This window comes from Gekko japonicus, unplaced genomic scaffold (assembly GCF_001447785.1).
Source record: "Gekko japonicus isolate JY-2015 unplaced genomic scaffold, Gekko_japonicus_V1.1 scaffold340, whole genome shotgun sequence".
Lineage (NCBI taxonomy): Eukaryota > Metazoa > Chordata > Lepidosauria > Squamata > Gekkonidae > Gekko > Gekko japonicus.
Window position 1 is genome coordinate 524,448 of NW_015161961.1, and position 21,930 is coordinate 546,377.

The 21,930-nt window shown below is 42.8% G+C and overlaps 1 protein-coding gene across 1 annotated transcript in view; it reads right to left on the minus strand.

Moving 5' to 3' along the window:
- STXBP4 (syntaxin binding protein 4) overlaps positions 1–21,930 on the minus strand; it is a 210,631-nt gene that overhangs the window by 158,764 nt on the left and 29,937 nt on the right. Inside the window, exons 9-12 of the mRNA XM_015429546.1 lie at positions 21,360–21,492; positions 15,269–15,375; positions 13,601–13,787; positions 11,035–11,113 (exon numbers count right to left, since the gene is read on the minus strand). Coding sequence (XP_015285032.1) covers positions 11,035–11,113; positions 13,601–13,787; positions 15,269–15,375; positions 21,360–21,492 — 506 coding nt within the window. The remainder of the gene's footprint in view (positions 1–11,034; positions 11,114–13,600; positions 13,788–15,268; positions 15,376–21,359; positions 21,493–21,930) is intronic.

Consider the following 21,930-nt stretch of genomic DNA (forward strand, 5'->3'; position numbering starts at 1 on the left):
CCTTGAGATTGGATCATGTCCTGAAGGGTGTGGGGGCCAAACATCTCCTTCCCATTTCAGTAGTGCATTTTATCGAGTAGCAAAGGCATAACCACAATGTCCTGATTAAGTAACTTGTATTAATGAATACAATTCAGGTGTTTTCCTTTTACATAGTAATTGTGAAAAATGGCATGTGGCGAAAGACATCCAAAATTAGATCTTCCCAGAATATCTTCTTACCTACCACAAATGACTTCTACATTAGCAGACAAGTTCTACTAAAATTTACCATAGCTATGTCAATGGGCATTTAAGCACTCTGGGTCCATGACCAGACGAAGCTGTCCTATACGGAATCAGACCATTGGTCTATCAAGATCAGTACTGTTCACTCAAATTTGATCTCAGGTCAGGTCAAGGTCTTTCACTTCCTACCTGAATCTCTTAAGTGGAGATGCCTGAGATTCACCCTGGGACCTTTCATGTTGGATCTTATGGAGTTTGGGTTGCCAACTGGTCTTGAGGGGAAATGTCCTGTCCCTTTAACAGACACTTGTGTGGAAGTGAGCAGTTGAAATTTTCCATGGCATGGAGAAAAATAACATTACCTGTTAAATAACACACTATTAAGCTTCTATTAGAACTACAGGGCAGTAGCTTTTTTTTGTTTTTTACCTGTCAATTTTCTAGTACATAAGAACATAAGAACATAAGAGATGCCAATGTTGGATCAGGCCAAAGGCCCATCCAGTCCAACACTCTGTATCACACAGTGGTCAAAAATACCAGGTGCCATCAGGAGGTCCACCAGTGGGGCCAGGACATTAGAAGCCCTCCCACTGTTGACCCCCCCCCCCAAGCACCAAGACGACAGAGCATCACTTGCCCCAGAGCCCCTATCTATACCTCTGCTCCATATGCTTATCTAATTCCCCTTTGAAGCCGTCCATGCTTGTAGCCGCCACCACTTCCTGTGGCAGTGAATTCCAAGTGTTGATCACTCTTTGGGTGAAGAAGTACTTCCTCTTATCCGTTCTAACCCGACCGCTCAGCAATTTCATGAAGTGCCCACGAGTTCTTGTATTGTGAGAAAGGGAGAAAAGTACCTCTTTCTCTACTTGCTCTATCCCATGCATAATCTTATAAACCTCAATCATGTCACCCCTCAGTCCTCGCTTCTCCAAGCTAAAGAGCCCTAAGCGCCTTAACCTTTCCTCATAGGTCATAGTATTAAAAGCTGGTCCACATAGATTCATATAATTATACTGACAGGAGTGGCCAATGCTGTTGAGAACTCTGGCATCGTACCTGGAAAAAACCAAACCCCTCTCACACCCTTTTGTTGTTTTGGAATGGGAACAGTTTTGTGGTGGACTTGGCAGGTGGTTTATAGAATTATTGTTTCTCTCTCTCTCTCTTTTTGGTCTGCCTCTGCAATCTTTGCCATATTTTGGGGGGGATTTTGTATTATTCTACAGGCAGTAATGTTCCCCAGATGATTTTTGCACCTTTTCTGGGATTAGGGAATTGGGCATTGTTGAGCATATTATTTTCAAGCTTTATGGTCAATGTGATATCATGGAATGTGATGGGCCTAAGGGATTCCACTAAATATAAAAAAGTTATTTCTACATTGAAATCAGTTAATGGTGATGCAGTTTTTTTTACAAGAAACTCATATAATGGCAAACAGTAAGAATTATCTGTCTAGAGATTGGGTTGGAAAAGTATATGTAACCGACTCACCTAATCAATCTAAAGGTGTTGCTCTATTGATGCATTAACACGTTTATTTTCAGGTTCAACAAGTGATAACAGACTCAAACTACTGCCCTGTAGTTCTATTATTTCGGTAAGGAAAAGCTCTGATTCTATTGTCGTTATGATCAAACATGTTAGGGTCCAAATGTGGACTCTCCGGGTACATTTCATCAGTGTGTTCAGCTACCTGGTAAATTTTACATATGATTATTTGCTGGTGGGGGAAATTTTAATGAAATACTAGATATGCTTTTAGATCGAAGTACACCCCCATGTAAAGAATATTCTTCACTGAGATCTCTACTTAAAATTTATATAACTGAACTTGGTTTGATTGATCCTTGTCATATTTTGCAGTCAAGAACAGATTTTATACTTTTGTTTTTTCTCTGCATCATAATCGCTTCTGATCAGATTGTTTTCTTGTTTCAGCTTCTTTGATGTCCCAGATTATAGCATGTGGGACAGATGTAATTGTTATTCCTGACTATGCCCCATTTTGTTAGCCTTTCAGTTTCCAGACTGGGACGTTAGATCACGTAGTCCATGGCAGTTTAATGTTTCTTTTCTTAACAACAAAACTTCTAAAACAGATTATGATCATATGCTTCTTAGAAGAAGAAACAACATTGAAAAATAAGATAAAGTATTTGTTAAACCAGTCTCCCACACTGAATCTCTAGTGGGAGCTGTAAAAAGTTAAGTATGAATTAAATGACATATTGTCAACAAAATCAGAATATGCTTTAACTAATTTGTGCCAGTCATATTGGGAAAGACGTAAGAGACTAGGTAAAGTTTGGTGCAGTGGTTAAAAGCAGCAGACTAATCTGGAGAACCAGGTTTGATTCCCCACTCCTCTAGATGCAGCTGCTGGGTCACCTTGGGTCACTCACAAGTTTTCTCAGAGCTGTTCTCTCAAGAGCAATTCTCTCAGAGCCCCATTTACCTCACAGGGTGTCTGTTGTGGGGAGAGGAAGGGAAGGAGATTGTAAGCTGCTCTGAGACTCCAAGTGAAGGGCAGGATATAAATCCAATCTCTTCTCTTCTAAAACCTTAGTACAGTTTAAAGCAGCAAAAGAACTATATTCCTCTGATTAAGGATGAGATAAATAAAATACATTTTGCCTTGACTGAAATAAACTTCCAGTTTTATGAGTTCTGTTTTGAATTGTACAGTAAAGGTAAAGAAACCTTTGAAAAAGATTTAGGCGCATTTTTCTCACCTTGATCTTCCGTGCTTACATATTAATCAACAACCCCTTATTGCTGAACCTTTCCACATGGATGTAGTTAGGGTAGTGATAATGAATATGAATACTGGCAAATACTGGCAAATCTCAGGGAACAAAAGAGCTGCCTGCTGAATGGTATAAAACCTTTCCAGATTTTTTAGTCTAGTTCATTGCCATTGTTGATATATGATGCTTATATTCCTGTGATTCCAAATCCTGCCAACGAACATATTCAATGTACACATTTTCGATCCATTTCTCTGATGAATGTAGATGCTAAAATATTAACTGCTGTTCTTGCTAAGAGACTTCAAAAGATTGTTATAACCTTGATACATGTAATTAATGCCAAAAAAGGTAACTGAACTGATACATGTAGACCAGGTAGCATAGGCAAAGCTCTGATATTCTTAGGCTAGTCATTGATTTGATTGCTTTAAATAGTAAAAGGTGTAATCAAGTTGCCATCCGTTCTCAATGCTGCAAATGCCTTCAAAAATATACTGGAAATTAAGTTTTGCTTCACTGACTAAATCTGGCTTTCCTCACAATTTTTTTGACATGGACTAGAACTCTTTATTCATCTCCCAGATCTAGGATCCTGACTAATGAGTGGGATAGCAGTCAAAGTTGTTCTCTTTTTCCTTTTATTTTTTAGTTATGCTTGGAACCTCTGACTTGCACTATCACACAAAAGCTTTGTACAAAACTCTTTGGAATTTGAAATTCTTTATGCAGATGATCTTTTATTGCTGTGCCACATCATCAGGGTTGGGCAGGGCCAACACACCGTCCAGAGTCTGTTGGAGCCCTCAGATTAGAGAGGGAAAGGGGTAACAATACTCTAGGTCTTCCTCTTCTCTTTCTACTGCCCTCCCGAATAGCCAGTTAGCTAGCAGGAAGGCTAACCTGTCCTCCCAGGCCTGGGTTCCCTGGCTCTCATGAAGGAGATCCCCTAGGATATGTCTGCCCCTTCCTCTTCCTGTCCCCCTGAGGGTTGCCCCACCCTCCCTAGGTTGACTGGCAGGAGCAATTACCAATTGGGAGTGACTGGGCCAGGCTGGTTTCCAGTCTTGCCTGCCATCTTGTTTAAATGGCTTGCCGTGCCTCCCCGCAGCCTGCTGGTGCTGGTAAATTAAGGCTTAAAGCTACCCCACGCAGTGGCTATCCTCTCTTGCCTGCCCTCGCTGGGCTGGGCATGCCACAGGCCTTTTGAGTAGGCCCCGCTTCAACAGGCCTACCACCTGAAGGGCAGACAGCCCTACTGTGCCAGCTGACAGGGCTGGGGCCAAATTCTGCAGTGTGCAGGCCCCTGCCAGAAGATGCTGCTTCAGCTGGCCTTCTCCTCTTGACCTCTGGTAAATACAGGAGTGCTGAGGCTACACCCAGACAATTTCAGAACTTCAGCCTCCCATTCCTGTATTAAGGACCCTGATTAATACTTCTGGTAATTTGTCTGGTTATTTGATTAACCGGACAAAGTCTGAGTTGATGCCACTGGGAGACGATATATCATGGAATGTATTTGCTGATGGACATGGTGGTGCCCAGGTGTTATTACTTATCTTGAAATAATGATTTCTAAAGATATTAAGCACATGATTATGCTAAATTTTTTACCAGTTGTTCACTGATATATCCTTGGATTTGGACAGATGGGCAATCTGAAATTTTTCTTTATGGGGTAAATACACTCAAAATGAATATCATACCTCAGATTATATAAATTCATGCAATTCCTTTTCATACACCTTATATAAAGGTAAAGGTAAAGGTTCCCTTGCTCGAAAATTAATACTTTATTTTGGACATTTCTTTAAAGAAAATGCCATTGCCATTTAATGAAAGAGGATTTAGCTTTCCTTATCTTAGTTTATAACATCAGACATATCTGTTAAATTGTACTCATTATTGAGATTGTTCCTTTCAGTTGAACTATCCAACTTGGGCTTTTTAAAGGTTGATGCCCCTCTTTAAATGGAATGCATTAGGGTCTATTCATACTAAAATAGATCCTGTTCCTCCTGCAGTTTCTCCCATTAAGAGAATTATGGCATATAATGTCACAACAATATCAATTTGACCCATTTTCACATGCTAAATTAATACTATAGGCCAATTCAGATTTAAAAATAGAGAAGAAATTTTTTTTGTATGCAAGGCTTGGACAGACAGGAAAATTTTTACTTTGTACCAATTAATAGACTGTGACAACGAGCTTTTGTTATTTTCTCAGCTGAGGTCTAGATATGAACTGTCAACCTCTGTTGAATGGCAATATCTACTACTACAACATCTGTTGGTATCTAAATATGGTCCTGCTGCACTAAGCCTTTCAGAATCTCCCTTACCCTTGGATACTCTCATCGGATTAATGTAGAAAATGTAACTTACAATATTTGTTTATAAAAGTTTTATGCTCATCAATAATATGATATGCAAAATCTCAGAAATTAATGGAATAAGGAGCTAGATCGCCCCAATTCTGCCAAAGCAATAGCATATGACCCTACATTTTATACCTACTGTTTCTATGATCATTAAGCTGTGATTTATTCAGCAAAACAAAAAATTATGTTTAGCATATTCTGGACACCAAAATACCTTTTCAGTAAAGGACTAAGTAAAGTGTCTAACTGTTGGTGCAATAATTTACAAGATACTACTTTTAAATATATGCTTTGGGTCTGTTCAGTATTTTTGGGAGGAACTAATTGCTCGTATCAATTTTGTATTAGAGTACTCATTGCTCTTTAAGGATGCTTGTACATTTAAACTATTTGCCTGTCTCCTGGAGACCAACTGATGGTCCATGAAAATGGGTCTCCCCTCAATGCCCTTACTGCTCTAAAAGACTTTTATTATAATACTGTAAAGATAAATGTCTACCTCCAGTAATCCCATGGACTGGAGACTACAATTTTATCAACATTCAAATCTCAGCCGACCACTTATCTCTTTCGAACGACTCCTGAAACTCAACCAGAACTCATTTCCCAGTTACATTTCGCTAATTTACAAATAACTACTCCTTTCCCAATCAACAAAACCTTTAAGATATCAAGAAGCTTGGCAAACTGACTGTGACACCACTCTCACATCATCAGACTGGGATAAGATCTGGTCCTCACCATCACTACGCTCCCAGTCTCTAAATATTCAACTTCAAAGTTATAAAATTCTCACCAGATGGTACCGTATTTCATCGTATGTAACCAAAAAAGTATTTTATATGTGTTACTTTATAGTTAAGTCTTGTACTATGGTATTTAAGTGTTAAATGTTTTGTATGTTCACTGTTGTTTTACAAATAAAAAAATGTTATTTTAAAAAACCACATTTGAACGTATGGCATATAGATGAGAATTGCCCATGGATGTATTTTTAGATATCTGGATGCCTTTTATAGATGATTATCTGTAGATTTGCCACTTTTGGTTTTTATTTTTTTTCCTGTCTGAGGTAATTAAAAAAAATTAAAAGCAGAATAAAAATATAAAGTAAAAAAACTAAAGGTAAGGGCGTTTTTCTCCAGGCCGAATGAGAACCTCTGTGCAGCACCAATGGAAAGCACTGGCAAGGCAAATCTTTCCCACCTTCTCCTTCCCTCAGCCTACAAGCCTTGAAAAGAAGATGATGAAAGTTGGGGGTGCCCACAGAGATGAAAACCATGCAATATGGGTGGCTGTTAAGGAGGAAAAGCAAGTATCTTTCTGACTTTTCTATCATCTGATCCAATGCCACATACAATTTGGCTCTGCAGCCCCTAGCCCCCACACCAAAACATAGCCAGGCAGTGTGGTGTAGTGGTCAGAGTGTCATACTAGGAGACACAGTTCAGATCACCACTATGCCCTGGAAGGCTGCTAGGTGACACTGGGCCAGTCACATGCTCTCAGCCTGATCTACCTCACAGCGTTCTTGTGAGGATAAACCAGAGGAGAAGAGATCAATGTAAGCTGCTTTGGGACTCTATGGGTGAAAAAGTGGGATAGAAATGATATAAATAAGTAAATAAATCCTGAAAATGCCTCTCATTTTTAAGAAGATGTTTGTCACATAACATGGTGAACTGCTGTATGAGAGATGCAAGCTTTGTTCCTGTTGGTATGTGGTATTGGTATTCAAACTAGGGATGGCCACAAACCAGGAAAAATGGGGGTTTGTGGTTTTCATGAACCCTGAACTTCCACGAACTTCTCCATTCCATGAACCAGTTCACAGCTCGGGAAGTTCATGGGGTTGCAGCCCCATCCAGAAATGAGCTCCTAAGGCATTTAATTGCCATCAGAGCCCACCACCTGGGACCTGAGTGAGCTCCGACGGCATTTAAATGCCTTTGGAGCTTACTTCTGGGTCAGGCCACCCGACTGGAAGTGAGCTCCAAAGACCTTTACAGGCCTTTGGAACTCAGTCAAGTCAGGCTGCCTGACTCAACTGAGCTCTCAGAGTGAGCTCTGAAGGCTTTTATAGGCCTTATATGTCCTTATATGGGCAGGCCCTTATATGGGAAGGACCCCGGGTATTTAAATGCCACCCGAACCCTCCCACAAACCTCATGATTGTGGTGGATTGTGGGAGGCAGTTCTCCCGAACCCCCAGTTCATGAACCATGAGCTGGTCTGGTTCATGTTTGAACTGTGGTTCGTTTATGGGTTCATGCCCATCCCTAATTCAAAATTTAAAAAATTCTTATAGTTTCAAAACACACTTTGAAGACAATACAGCAGAGTGCATTAGACAGGCTACAACGAGAATTTCAGATTTCATTATTCTTAGCGATTACATATATTTGGGCCCAAGTGATTCATGATTTTGAACAGTGGAAACTAACAATGAGTTGGATCAAAGACACCCAGATGGCAGGGTGACTCAGCTGGTGGGAAGGCATGTGATAATCCATTCATGTAGGATTCAAGGTATCACATGGATTTTGTATTTGTTTTCGATTTCCATTCATGCTAGGATTGCTTCTGTTATGCTTTACAAGATGCAAAGCAAAAGGCCTTTGTGGAGAATAGCTACACCTGGAAAAAATCAGAACATCTTTAGGAATCTGATCTCCCTGAACACAAATACTACTGGAACAGAAATTCCACAGTGTTAATGGAAATTAACTGGGGAAGTCAAAGACAGGCAGACCATGTATTTAGAAGCTTTTGGAGAAGGTTTTCATTTATGAGACAGTGTGGTTTGTGTGTGTGTGTGTGGGGGGGGGGGCTGCAAGGAATAAAGGAGCTGAAAATGAGGCACAAGATTTCTTGCAGTGCAAGAACTGCAGTGCAGTGACGCAGAGTTCCTCCAGTCTAAACCCACTGAGATTAATGGATTTAGAATCGGAATAATTTAGATTGGAGTCCCTCTGCACAGGATTGGTAAACTCTAGCACCAATACACAAAACAGACAGGCAAGCTCCCTTTGGCTTGTACACGATCAATGGTACCTGCATTATAATGCACATCCATTCCACACAGTGGCCTAGTCGCTAGCCAAAATCAGACAGAACACAGCACCACATAACAAACCACTTTTCTTCAAAAGGAATGGCTGATTGTCCCCCTGCCCCCCACCCCGGCAAAACTGTGAGGGAAATGCAGTTAGTCATGTTGATTTCTGCAGTTCTAATGCTCAAAAATTGTAATCTACACATTTAATAGAATAGGAAAGAAGAAAATGAGGATACATTCAAATAAATGTCATTGCAACATGCTGGTGAACCAAGCAGCAGTGGGTTCAGTGACTTCAGTACAGGCATGTCCTTAGCCAAATCTTTCAATCATTGGGTTCTTTTTAATTCAGTGATTCCTTCCACCACCACCATTTACTAACATATCAAGTGCATTGATTTTGCAAGTTCTGTCAATGCAGAAAAGGTTGTTGTAGTGGGGTGCCCTTTTGTATCCATGTTTTAGAACTCTAAGTAAGCTTGTTGTGAATTAGGACAGCATCGCATCCAAGTCTGGTAGTACAAATCAAGAAATACCTTAGAGTATAAGTGTATTTCTTGATTTGTACTACCAGACTTGGATGTGATGCTGTCCTCATTCACAACAAGCTTACTTATAATTCTAAAACATGGATACAAAAGGGCGCCCCACTACAACAACCTTTTCATAGGGCACCTGGAGAGAGGCTATCTAGAAAAACACACCAAACTGCTGTTAAACTGAAGATATAATCTGGACATAATGCCAACACAGACTCAGCTATCATATATGTGACTCTGGAAGATCTCCAAAAGGGACAAACATCCTCAGCACTGCAGTCAGTATAAGCAATGATACCCTTCAGTGGGACCAGACAACTTCACCCACCTTCAAATTTTGGCAGCCACATACCACTTCTAGTCTATATATGTCACCACACATGGGGCTAATTCTCACTTTACATTTTGGACTTGGGTACGTTTACCCCTAGTACCATATATGCATGAACTGAGCATGTATAAATTGCACATGTGGGCTCTTTCTCCCCCTCTAAATTCAAAAAGGACAGACAAGGATTCACAACAGCCCATTGTCTACAGTCAAGCCTCTGCCTTCTCCCCATTTTTTAAAAAATACTTCAGTAAGCATGAAAACAAAATTGAGAACTACTAGTATGGCAACTTATCATGATGTATATGTTACCTGTTACGCAATGTCAAAGGAGCCCATTGGTTACCTATACTACAAACTAGAGATAGGCATCCTTTTTTTGTCCAACTGTTCTGCAAATCTCAACACCTACATGTGAAGATGTTGGTACGCCAGCAAACTAAAGGAGGGGAGGGAGAGACTGGGAGTAGATCAGGGCCCCTTCAGCACTGTCCCTTTTGTCACTCGTTTGTCCCTATTGCTTCAGGGTTTTTCCCCCTCCAATGTGTTTTGCTCTTTCTGGTAGTCCCAGAGGGAGCAAAACACATGTGGAAGGGGGGGGGGGAAGGGGACCCAAAGCAATAGGGAAAAACAAGTGACAAAATGACAGTGTGGAAGTGGCCTAAGTCTCAGCAGCACTACCAGTGCTTTATGGACTCACTTGAGACCCAGTTAGTGACTGCATGGGTCCAGGAGGCAAATGATGGTCATAAATCATGCCTATCACCTTTTCTCATGCCGCTGGCACCAGTGTTGCTGCCAGCATCTTGGGGGCTCACTTTAGTTGCTTGGCCACAGAACCAGCCCTGCGTGCTTAGCAAAATGGTCTGAATGCTGTTCTTTGACATGCGTGCTGTACCTGTTATAAACTTCAATTATCTGCCAGGGAACTACTGTACATTGCAAAGGACTCTTGGTACACTCTCCAGTGGGTTCTCAATTCATGGACGTGTAGTGGTTAAAGTGTTGGACTGGGTTCAACCCCCCCCCCCTTGTGCCATGGAAGCTTCCAGAGTGACCTTGGGCCTTTTGTATACTCTCAACCGCAACTACCTCACACTCTCCAGTGGGTTCTCAATTCATGGACGTGTAGTGGTTAAAGTGTTGGACTGGGTTCAACCCCCCCCCCCCTTGTGCCATGGAAGCTTCCAGAGTGACCTTGGGCCTTTTGTACACTCTCAACCTCAACTACCTCACAGTGTTGTTGTGAGGATAAAATGGAGGAGAGGAGAATGACGTAAGTCGCTTTGGGTCATCACCGGGGAGAAAGGCAGGATATAAATAAAGTAAATGCATAAAATAAATAGCCAGGCCTGACAGATTTGACGCACAAAATTAAGCCGTATCCCGGAAGTCACTCGGCTGTCCATTCTAGGGGAAGATCAGTAATGGTAGGAAAGTAGTCCTTTGTGGAAACTTGTCCTACATTACTGATCTTTCGATTGAGGAGGCCCTCCATAAGCTTCTGATAAATTCCCGCTTACCTGAAACATACTTCAGAGCCATATCAATTATGCCCCAAAGCAGTACAAACAAGGATCCATGTTCAATGGTCAAATAAATTAGCTTTTATAATGGAAAGGAACTGCTGAGATGGCTGTTCATTACAAGCTTTCATTCACCCACAGGAAGGAGAAGGGGAAGAAATGCATTATGCTATTCATGTGAAAAAGCAATAGGACAAAACATGAGCATTTACCACCAGCAGCCACATCGGCAGTATTGTTGTTTGCAGAAACTGCTGAAGGTTTATCTCTTGCCTTCAATCCAGTCTTCTTCTATGAAAGAAAAACACAAATTTTGCTAAAGTAGGTCAAGGGCCTGATCAAAAATACGTAAAAAAAAAAAAAAGATGATTAAAGAAACTTTCCTAGACTATGCCTGGAGATCTAACATGTAGCACAGCAGCACCTTAGTGGTGGAAAGTGCTGTCAAGTCACAGCTGACTTATGGTGACCCCAAAGGATTTTCAAGGCAAGAGATGTTCAGAGGTGGTTTGCCCTCGCCTGCCTCTGTGCAGCAACCCTCGACTTCCTTGGTGGTCTCCCATCCAAGTACTAATCAGTGCTGACCCTGCTTAGCTTCCGAGATCAGGCTAGCCTGGGCCATACAGGTCATGGCTGCGAGATCTTAGGGTGGTCTACAAAGCCAAATGTGATTACAGCAGTAGCTATAGCCCACAGATGGGTCTAGTATCCTTATTTTGATCCATGTTGACTCCTGCTCATGCATTACCACAACACTGAGGTGCCCACCATTTCTCTTCAGGTTTGCTCCACTCACTTCTATGAAGAAGTCCCTACCATTTCATCTGAAACATTTATGCTACCATGCTGAAAGAAACAGGGTTAACAACAGCAGCTAAGAAGAGAAGCTACTCAAGAGCACGGCAGCCCAAAAAGTGTCTTACTCTGGGGCTGCCAAGCTGAACAGGCAGCCACACAGCTCAGCCCCTCTCATAGGCTCAAGGTAGGTAACAAAGGAAAAACTAGAGATTACTGAGACCAAATAAAATATTGTTTATTTAGAGTGCAACCCTGAGCACACCTACTCAGAAGTGAGTCCCATGCAATTCGATATGACTCACTCCTGGTAAAGCGTTCTTAGGAGCTTTAGTTGGTTAGTTAACTTATATGCCACCTTTTGACCTTGTATGGAGACACCCCCCCCCCCAAGGCAGATCACAACAATTTCATATATAATCTAAAATATTCACAAACCCACACCAACAGTGCAGTTCTAAGAACACTTTCCAGGAAGTAAGCCCTACTGAAAGATCTGAGTAGGATTCTGAGCAGATCTGCTTAGGATGGCATGTGCATGTAACGTATCACTAAATTCAGCCACAGGACCAGAAGACTGGACAGTAGCAAATGTTACAGCAATTTTAGAAAAGGGATCCAGAGAGGAACCAGGAAATTACAGACCAGTCAGCCTAACATCTGTCCCAGGCAAATTAGTAGAAACTAATAAAAAATAGAATTCTTAGGCATATAGAGGAACAAAGCCTTGTGAGGGAAACTCAGCATGGCTTCTGCAAAGGGAATTTGGAATCTGCTGTCAGAGGATGTAGTGATGACCACAGGAATAAACAGCTTTAAAGAGGATAGGTCTAGCCATGATGACTGAGGGGAACTCTGGGATTCAGAGGCACTAAACCTCTGAATCCCAGAGTCAGGAGACAACATCAGGGGAAGGTTTTGGCCTCTATGCCCTGTTATTTGCTCTCTAGAGGAACTGGCTGACCACTAGCACAGTATCCAGCAAGACAGGATGCTGTACTAGATGGTCTGATCCAGCAGGGCTCTTCTTGTGATCTTACTGTAAGTGCCACCCCAAGTGCCATCCTAAACAGCATTACAAGCTTCTACGTCCGCTTAAAACAGCGTACCTTTGCTTGGAGCGGCACTACAAGAGAGGAATATAATGCAATTAAATTCAACTCAGTGAACAGAAATGTGTCCAGCTGATACACATGCCCAATGCTAAGTTTTCTTTTCCAAAAAAGTGTTTTTTTCACGTACTACCTTGTTCTGGGACACCTTGGTGTAATCACATCTCTTCAATCTCCTTTCTCCAACTTAAAACTGAAAAAAGTGTGCAGGCACTGAGGGAGGCCAGATGCAGTGGTGTAAACAAGACACACCCAATTCAGACATCTTTCCCCAAAAAACATTTGGACTACAGAAGAGTTCTGTGTAGCTTAAAAAGCTGGCATGGTTCAAAAAACTACTCTGAACAACAGAAATACAAACTGTTGCTGTCCACTAGGCAGTGCTGGACATGAGTTACACAAATCTTGCAATGCAGTCCTAAGCGGAGTGACACCCTTCTGAGCCCACCAACTTCAATGGACTTAGAAGGGCATAACTCTACTTAGTAATGCACTGCTGCCACCTTCATTTACTTATTGCCCCATCTCCCCTTCTGTATTGCTCCTTAGACTATATTTTAAATTGTGATCTGCCTAAAGTGCATTGATAGAAAGGCGGCATACATAAAAATATAAATAATTGAACACCTGTGTACTAAATCCAACTAAGGCATGCCCTAACGAGGAGCATTTGTTTTGGTTACCTTTTTGTAAAAGGAGAGTAAGAATCAGCTATAACTGATACCATGAAATTACTGAGACTGAATGATATACTCTGTCTGGCAGAAACATTCTGCATCATAGCTAGATTCCAAAGAAAGGTATTTTCTTACAAAGAGGAACTCTTATTTGATGACCCTACATATATCTTCTGAAGAGTGTAATTAATTACCATGCTCAGAACAGACATCTTGGCAGCGATATTCTCATCAGGAGACAATGCTGGACTAGCCATCTGCTGAGTATGCTGCAGCCTACAGCCACCTGATGGCAAGTGACCAGAGGCCAGCTGCGTATTTTCTGTGTGACTCTGAACAGCTTCCTGTCGAACAAAAGCTATCTCCCACGAAGAGTCTGATCTAAATAAACAAAGAGGCATACACTGACAATACATATTGTAGCCAACCTAAACAGCAACATCCTTTCCAAACAGTGCAGGTAACAAAACAATGTGATGGGCAAATAAAATCAGGTGGCATTAAGATTTCTGCATAGAAAGTCTGCTTTATTCCATTTGATTTTGGGCATGAGGATCAAGTTTTAGGAGAGGCAATGATTTTAAGATTATAGTTCAGAACTGCTGGCGAGGGGCTGGCTGCAAACCAACACTCTCCACATGTTGCGACCCTCAGATCAAAACTGTATGATCCGAACACAAGCTATATGTAAGAATACAGCAAATAAGAGCCATTATTCAAGTAGTGAGGCTTTAAACTCTAGCTCCACCCAGACTCTTTCTAAGGTCGCATATTTCTTAAGCTTAAGCAGTCACACACGAACACATACAGAAAATGCAGCTTCCAATGTGGAACAAGGAGGAAGATTATCTTTTACAATCTTCCACTGTGGAGGAATTTATTCCCACACGTTTCTGGATTCAAGCTTCATAGCATAATGATATTCTTGACCTTGACTCTTCAGACGTTTCACCAACACATGTCCAAAGTTATGAAATTGTCCTATTAAAACCAAGGAGAGCCTGGATCAAATCCCCACTCAGCCACAGATCTCACCGGCAGAGCAATCCTAGGAACGTTTTCCTGGGAGTAAGCCCCAGTGAACAGACGAACAGGATTCTGTATACACCAACTTCAGATTGCTTCCTGGGTGACTTTGATCCAATCACACTATCTCAGCATCACCTACCTCATGGGGTGGTTGAGACAATAGAAGGGAAGGAGCCACCTATCATGGCCTGGACTTCTTGGGGGAAAGGGTGGGTTGAAATTGGCACGGAATTACTGATTCTGCAGCCTTGGGCAAAAAGTCCCGGACGGGGCCCCAGGATCACTGTCTCCTGCCATGCTCCCACAGCTTTCCTCCAAGAGGTGGCCTCCACAACTGCTGCAAACAGGGTAGGAACACGCAGCCGCTGCTGTGGCGAGCAGGTAGCCCGAGTCCTGGACATGGTGGGTGTGAGCAGCTGCCTCCACCACAAACATGCAGGAAAGCATAAGCAGCCACCACCACAAATGCCATTGTGGAGACTCCCTAGTGAATATACAGGCAGGCTGGAGAAGCAGCTCTTACAAATATGCAGGAGGAACAGCAGCCTCTGCCACTGTGAACAGGCAGCCCCCAGCCTTGCTTTTTTCCTTCTGTCCAAGGGGGGGGGGCTTCCCAGGGCTGTTCCCATCCTGATCATTGAGGCACCTGCTCAGTCAGGATGTAAGGCACCGTGAAGCCACCACTGTGCTGCCCACAGCATCTGCATAAAGGGCAGCGGTGCTGAAGACTACCTCTGGTTAAAACAGAACAATAAGTTCAATAAAGTAATTAAGAAGATATAGAACTGTCATATACAAGGTTCTGGATTCTAATTCTGTACTACAGTAATTACCTCAGATTTGATCTGTGGAGTAGATTTCTTGCTTCTTCATAGGTGGCTCCAATCAACGACTCCCCATTTACAGATACAAGCTGGTCTCCGGGTCTCAGTCGACCATCCTATCAAGAACGAGGACGGCATTTGAAATGGATTTTCACAACAAACCCTTGAGAGTTCAATATAAACTTCTAAAGCTTGCCCAACCTGCTGAATGGTAAGAGGCCTTTAGAGAAGCAGCTGGCCAAATACCAAACTTGTTGTGCCACTCTAAGCAGAGTTATACCCTTCTAATTTCAGGTTTCACTGGGCTTAAAAGAGTGCAACTCCACTTAGGAGTGCATCGATCTCTCCCTAGCTTGTGATATTCAGAGGCAGGAAGCAGGTGCACACGATTGCCCTGCTCAAAGAGGCATCTTTCTGCTCCCTGCTTATGCTGCCTCCCTCCTTCAACCTGAGCAACAGGACTTGCTAGTCTGCAAACCATCACAAATGTCCCCAGTCTGCTGCAAAAGCAGCTGATGCAAGCAAGCTAGCATGGTTTACTACTTTTAGGCTGCTGGGATCTGACTGCCACAAATATCAGACTTCTTGTTTTAAACATATGTGCTAACTATATATTTACTATGAAACCCACCAAAATTATAATTTAAAAAAATGGCACAGCTTTCCTAAGTACACTCGGGATGGATGAAGCCTCTCTCTGCCTATGGACAACTAGTATGTGAGGGGAAAGAATTCTAGTCTAACTGACTCCCTGACATGCTACTTTTCTGGGTACAGTGAGTTGGTCCATTTAAAATGTGATCCCACCCCTCCGTGCATTCATAACTAGCAGAGTGCTGCAAAAGTTGCTTTTTTCGGCATGTGTGATTAGTTCTGACAATTCTAAATCATGAGTAGTGAGGAGTAATGCTTTTAATTAAGACCCAGAGACCCCCAACAGCTAATACGTTCAAAAACTTAGAAATGAAAGTCTAGGAAAGGAAGTGGTACTGCACATCCTTTATAGCTACATTTTAATATTTATAGCATGAGGCACTGTCCAAAAATGCTGCAGCAGTATCTAGGTAACTGTTTTGCTGCTAGAGCTGGGATTTTTTTACACATAACAGATCAGAGATATGTTAGTGGAACTTCACTGGGCACAAAATTGGACACAGATGGTCGTTTTGTTTTAGAATTAAGCCATAGACAGTCGGTGAGAAGTTTCTGTACCAGTTAATCCAGCTCAGAGCTGGATTAATTTGTACCAGAGGGGTGGGGGTAGAGGATCTGATTTCACCAGCTATACACAGCACATTGGCAGGCATTCAAATCAGAAACAAACATGGAGTGCCCAATAATTCAGGGCATACTTTGAAAGAACGGTGGGAAGTAAGGATAACAGGAACATCAGTAAAGCAGCTCAGACCAGGAGTAGCTTCTGGCAAATACTTATCCTGTTTCCATTTTGCTGAGGTCTGTGTTCCTAACAAAAAGCTGCTTTCTAATTTTTATTCATCCCCCTGAGTGGGCCTGGTATTATCAGAAAAGGGTGGAAATACCAGCCTGGTGTATAACCTTCAATGTGCAAAGCAGGCTGCAGATGTTCTTTTCTTCCTCTTTGTGACAAGTCTGCAGGGGGTGTGTGAGGAAGGTTATTCTCCCATATCAGCATCAAAGCAGAGTGGTAGGTACCAGCCACAGAAACAGACACTGTCCATTTGGACCTGAGCAGTCCAAGGGTAAATTCACCAATACCTCCAGGCCTCTTAAGCTGTCTAGCATGTTCTAGGTTGCCTGTTTGAGCCCAACCTTAACAAAGTGGGTGAGAACTATGGTAATTCAGTGACAGAGCATGTGCTGTTCGTACCAAAGTCTCAGGTTTAATCCCTCAGTCACTCTGCCAGTTAAAGGACCTTGGATGGTAGGTGTTGGGAGATGGACCCTTCTCTGTCTTGGACCCTAGAAAGCTGCTGCCAATCTGAGTAGAACATTCTGAACTAGATGGACCAATGGTCTGACTTAGGGTTGGATCCAACCAACTGCTGCTGCAAAAAAAAAAGAAAGATGGGTCCCTTCTGAACACCCTCCCCAAGGCTATGCTGGGGATCATGGGACCTACATGTGCAAAAGCCATGTGGCAAAGAAACTGTAATGAGAGGAAACTGGGCAAGATTGAGTGGAAAAGCTGGCTGAAGCCAACCCTTGGTAATAAAGCAGTTTCCCCTATGTTCACTTGCAGAACCTAAGAACTTAACAGCCCTGATGGATCAGACCAATGGTCCATCTAATCCAACATCCTGTCTCACACAGTGGCCAGTCAGTTCCCGACAGAGGCCAAGACATTCCCCGGATGCTGACCCCTGGCATTGGTATTCAGAGATTTAGTTCCTCTGAATGTAGAGGTTCCCCCAGGAACTATGGCTAGTAGCCACTGACAGACTTATCCTCCCTGAATCTATCTAATCCCCGTATAAAGCTGTTGATTCCTGTGGCCATCACTACATCCTCTAGCAGCGAATTCCACATTTTAATTACGCTCTCTGTAAAGTAGTATTTGCTGTGCCAGGAGGAAGAGACTTGGCTTTATTTATTTATTCGATTTCTATTCTGCCCTCCTCACAAGCGGGCCCAGGGCAGGTTACAAAGTCACACAGAAATTGTGACTAAGATAACAATACATAGAAATTTAACAATCAAATTAACATTAAAATCAACCAGGCAGCAAACCAGAGCAAGGTCTGCCTTAATAACAAAGCTCGGATGGAAGCGTTTCAGAGCGATGCAGTTGGGTAGTTTGCTAGATTAAGAAAATCAGCGCTGTCAGCAGGGGGAGGCCAAGGTGCCTCATCTGAAAGCCCAGCGGAACAGTTCCGTTTTACCGGCCCTGTGGAACTGCAACAGGTCCTGCAGGGCCCTGATCTCAAGTGGGAGTTTCTTCCACCAGGCAGGGGCCGGGGCCCTGGAAGCTAGCAAGCCAGGGCTGCCCCAGCACAATTCTAGATTGTGAGTGCGCACAGTGTAGACCAACCTGGAACAAAAGGGCAAACAGACAGCGGCTAGGGTGAGAGGTTATGAGGTGCAGCATGGACAAGAGAGGTCAACCCAAGCATCCCTGGGAGCCCAGATAAAACAGGGTAAAATGGTATGAGGAAGGGGGAAAAAAGGATGTTTAATGACACCTCCTCCTGAGGCCTGAAGTCAGGGGTACTACACATCTATTGGACTGCAATACAATAAAACACTTATTATTTCTAACTTTTAAACTGTCACCCTCCTCCCAGAGCATTCTATACACAAAGATGTAAGTAATGGGATACCCTACAAGACATTACCACTATGGGAATACGTAATGCTAAAATGTATATTGGTTTTGAATTCTCAGGGGTCAATTTACAACAGTGGCTAAAGTGGCTCCATTCAGACGTAATGACAAAGTCTAACAAAACAGAGGTTTGTCAGTATGTCACTGCCACAGGAAGTGGTGGCGGCTACAAGCATGGACGGCTTCAAAAGGGAATTAGATAAGCATACGGAGCAGAGGTCCATCAGTGGCTATTAGCCACAAGGTATAGATAGGGGCTCTGGGGCAAGTGATGCTCTGTCTTCTTGGTGCTTGGGGGGGGGGTCAACAGTGGGAGGGCTTCTAGTGTCCTGGCCCCACTACCTCCTGATGGCACCTGGTATTTCTGGCCACTGTGTGACACAGGGTGTTGGACTGGATGGGCCTTTGGCCTGATTGGCGTCTCTTATGTTCTTATTTGGAGCAAGCACGTCTTCTCTGCTGTGCTTGTGTACTCCCCTCACTCCTTCCGCCTCCTCATTTAAACCAGTTTGGAATCAGGGAGTGGGGGAGAGGACAACCCCCATTTGCCAAAGCACCTGCATTCAGGTTTCATGGCAAGCTGAGATCAAAGTGGGAATTTCTCAGCCAAGCTCTGCACCCTAAGGAGGAGGAGAGAGAAATGTGTGAACAGAACAAGCTATGATCATGCCCGATAGTGGGATGCCTCTGTTTTATTTGCCCACAGTGTCTGAATGCAGCCTCTAATACTGGTTATATTGCTATTCGATATTCATATTTGACGAATCCAACATTCCTTTCAGATTTTTTGCATCCTATAATGAGCAGGACCAATGTGAGTAACAATGCTGACCTCTTGTGGCGAATAACATGCCCTACATTTGAAATTGTAATCTCAGATTGCCTAAATAAACTTTTGCGCTGTGGGAAAAGATAACTGTGTTAATGTGTTTAAAGAAAGGGTTGACTGTGTTTATTATCACTAAGTTTTGAGAGTTACTGAAGTGGAAGTTTAAAAACTTCTCTAATAGTCATGTTTATTCTATGTTATAAGGGCACGTAATGAATAAACATCAAATAATTCTAATAAATAGTACCAAGGACAAGTACCCACAGAAACAGAAGATGAGATCTGTGCAAGTGATAAAGCTTGGTTTTTCAAACAGTGATAGGGCGAGTCTCAAAAGTGGGGGCTCAAAATACAATTTTGGCATTTCCTCCTCCACATCATCTCCCTGGTGAACTGAAGTTCAGATCTGGACATAGGCATAGTTTGGTCCTCTTATTTATTTGTTTGTTTGACTTATATCCCGCCCTCCCCGGCACGGCAGGCTCAGGGTGGCATACAGAACATTTAAAACAATAAAACAAGTTCAATAAAACCACAGCACTACAATACAATAATAAAGCCATAAAATAACAGTGTAAAGTGCTAGTGCTCTTTGTAGCCGATGGCGGGTAGTAGCAGCATCTAAAGTCTAATTTTGGCATGTGAATAATGATGTTAATTTGGGGCCAGGGTCTTGATTTATTAGGGCAGCTCCCTACTTGAAGGCCTGGTGGAAGAGCTCCATCTTGCAGGCCGTGCGGAACTGTAAAAGGTCCCGCAGGGCCCTGATGTCATCCAGGAGCTCATTCCACCAGTGTGAAGCCGCCACTGAAAAGACCCTGGCCTTCATCACAGCCAGCCTGGCTTCTCTAGAACCCAGGCCAGATGGTTTTGGGACCCCGATCGTAGTGCTCTCAGGGGAACATATGGGGAAAGGTGGTCCCTTAGGTATTGTAGACCCCTGACCACATAGGGCTTTAAAGGTAAGAACCAGCACCTTAAACCGAACTTGGTATGCCATAGGCAGCCAGTGTAGTGCTTTTAGTGCAGGCTAGATGTCCCACATAGGGAGACCCAACAACAGCCTGGCCACTGCATTCTTACCACTATTACACTGTTTCTCCCCCATTTAGATCATATCTAGCAGTGATGGAATCAGGGTCTCATTAGACGATCTCATGGTTCTCCACATCCCCAATGGGAAACTGCATTTCCCATGATTCCTAGTGGGGCAGACACTGCTGTGCATGCTCATGGAAGAAGCGAGGGCTAGTGGAGGACCCAGCCTGAGCTGTCAATGCTTTGCCACCATTTTGGACAGAGAAAATTAAAAGGGTACACATGAGGGGCAAGGGAATAAAACAAGGCTGTGCTGAGTCTGGGTTTGAATCAGCAAGTCCTAGCAACCTGGGCTGGGTTTTTCTAGTTTTGCTTAATTTGTGAAGTCATGTATTTCTGCGTTATCAGGGAACACCCCAAGTAGGTAAAGACCCTGGTGCCTTCTCTGTGCACAGTCTAGTTTTCTGGCTTTTACCAGCTGCCCACTTTTAGATATAGGGATGATGGCAGATCCAAGAAGAATGTCCAGTTCCTCACAACAGTGAAATCTAAGCAGAGTTACACCTTTAGAAGTCAATGGGCTTAGAAGGTGTAACTCTGCTTAGGAGAGCACTTGTTACAGTTTTTGATACCTGATCACATGCTGGCAAGAATTCACCACCAATAAATGCTAACTGTTCACATCCAGAAAAAGAAGAGAGCAGGGGTTTACTTGAGTACCTGTTACTGAAACCTTGATTTTGAATAACAATTACAATAGATACTAAATAGATAATAGATACAACAGGTACTAGATAGCATTGAACAGGGGGTTGGACTAGATAGCCTGTATGGACCCTTCCAACTCTATGATTCTAAAAAAGGGCTAAAAACATTGGATTGCATGGGGAAAAATATGAACAGAAGAAATCTTTTTCTCCCTTGTCTACCTTATGGCAATCACCTCCAGGAATAACTTCCAGAACATACACCAAGGGCCCTTCATTTCTGTTAGTGCCTCCTACTATGTTCAAGCCGAGGCCTGTTCCCTTGGAAACGGTGATAATCTGAAACATGCTGTCACTAGACAAGAAGAGAAAACAAAGTTAGCTGTAGGAGGTCAGTGACTGGGAAATGGAAAACAAAGCAGGAGACCACCATGTGGCATATACCTTCCTTAGTTTTCTCATAAGTAGGCTTTGACAATATGTCACACAGATGTTTAAACTTTAATCAGGCTATCCATTCAGTTCAAACCTATTAGTTGTAAGCACTAGCTCATACAAGCAGAAACCAACAAAAGAGTTAAATCAAGCAATGTTGCACAAATGGAGACATTTGAGAGCCACACCTAAGGCCCAAACAACACACTATGTCTAACATGTGATCACCATGGGGAACTGAGTTCCTGGGGCAACTGAATTTAGAAGTTCTGAAGGGCCCTCATTCTGGTCAGGATAATGGACTGGGGATGGGGAGGACAGGCCCCTTCCTTCCCTACTGTGCTATTTTCCCTACCTG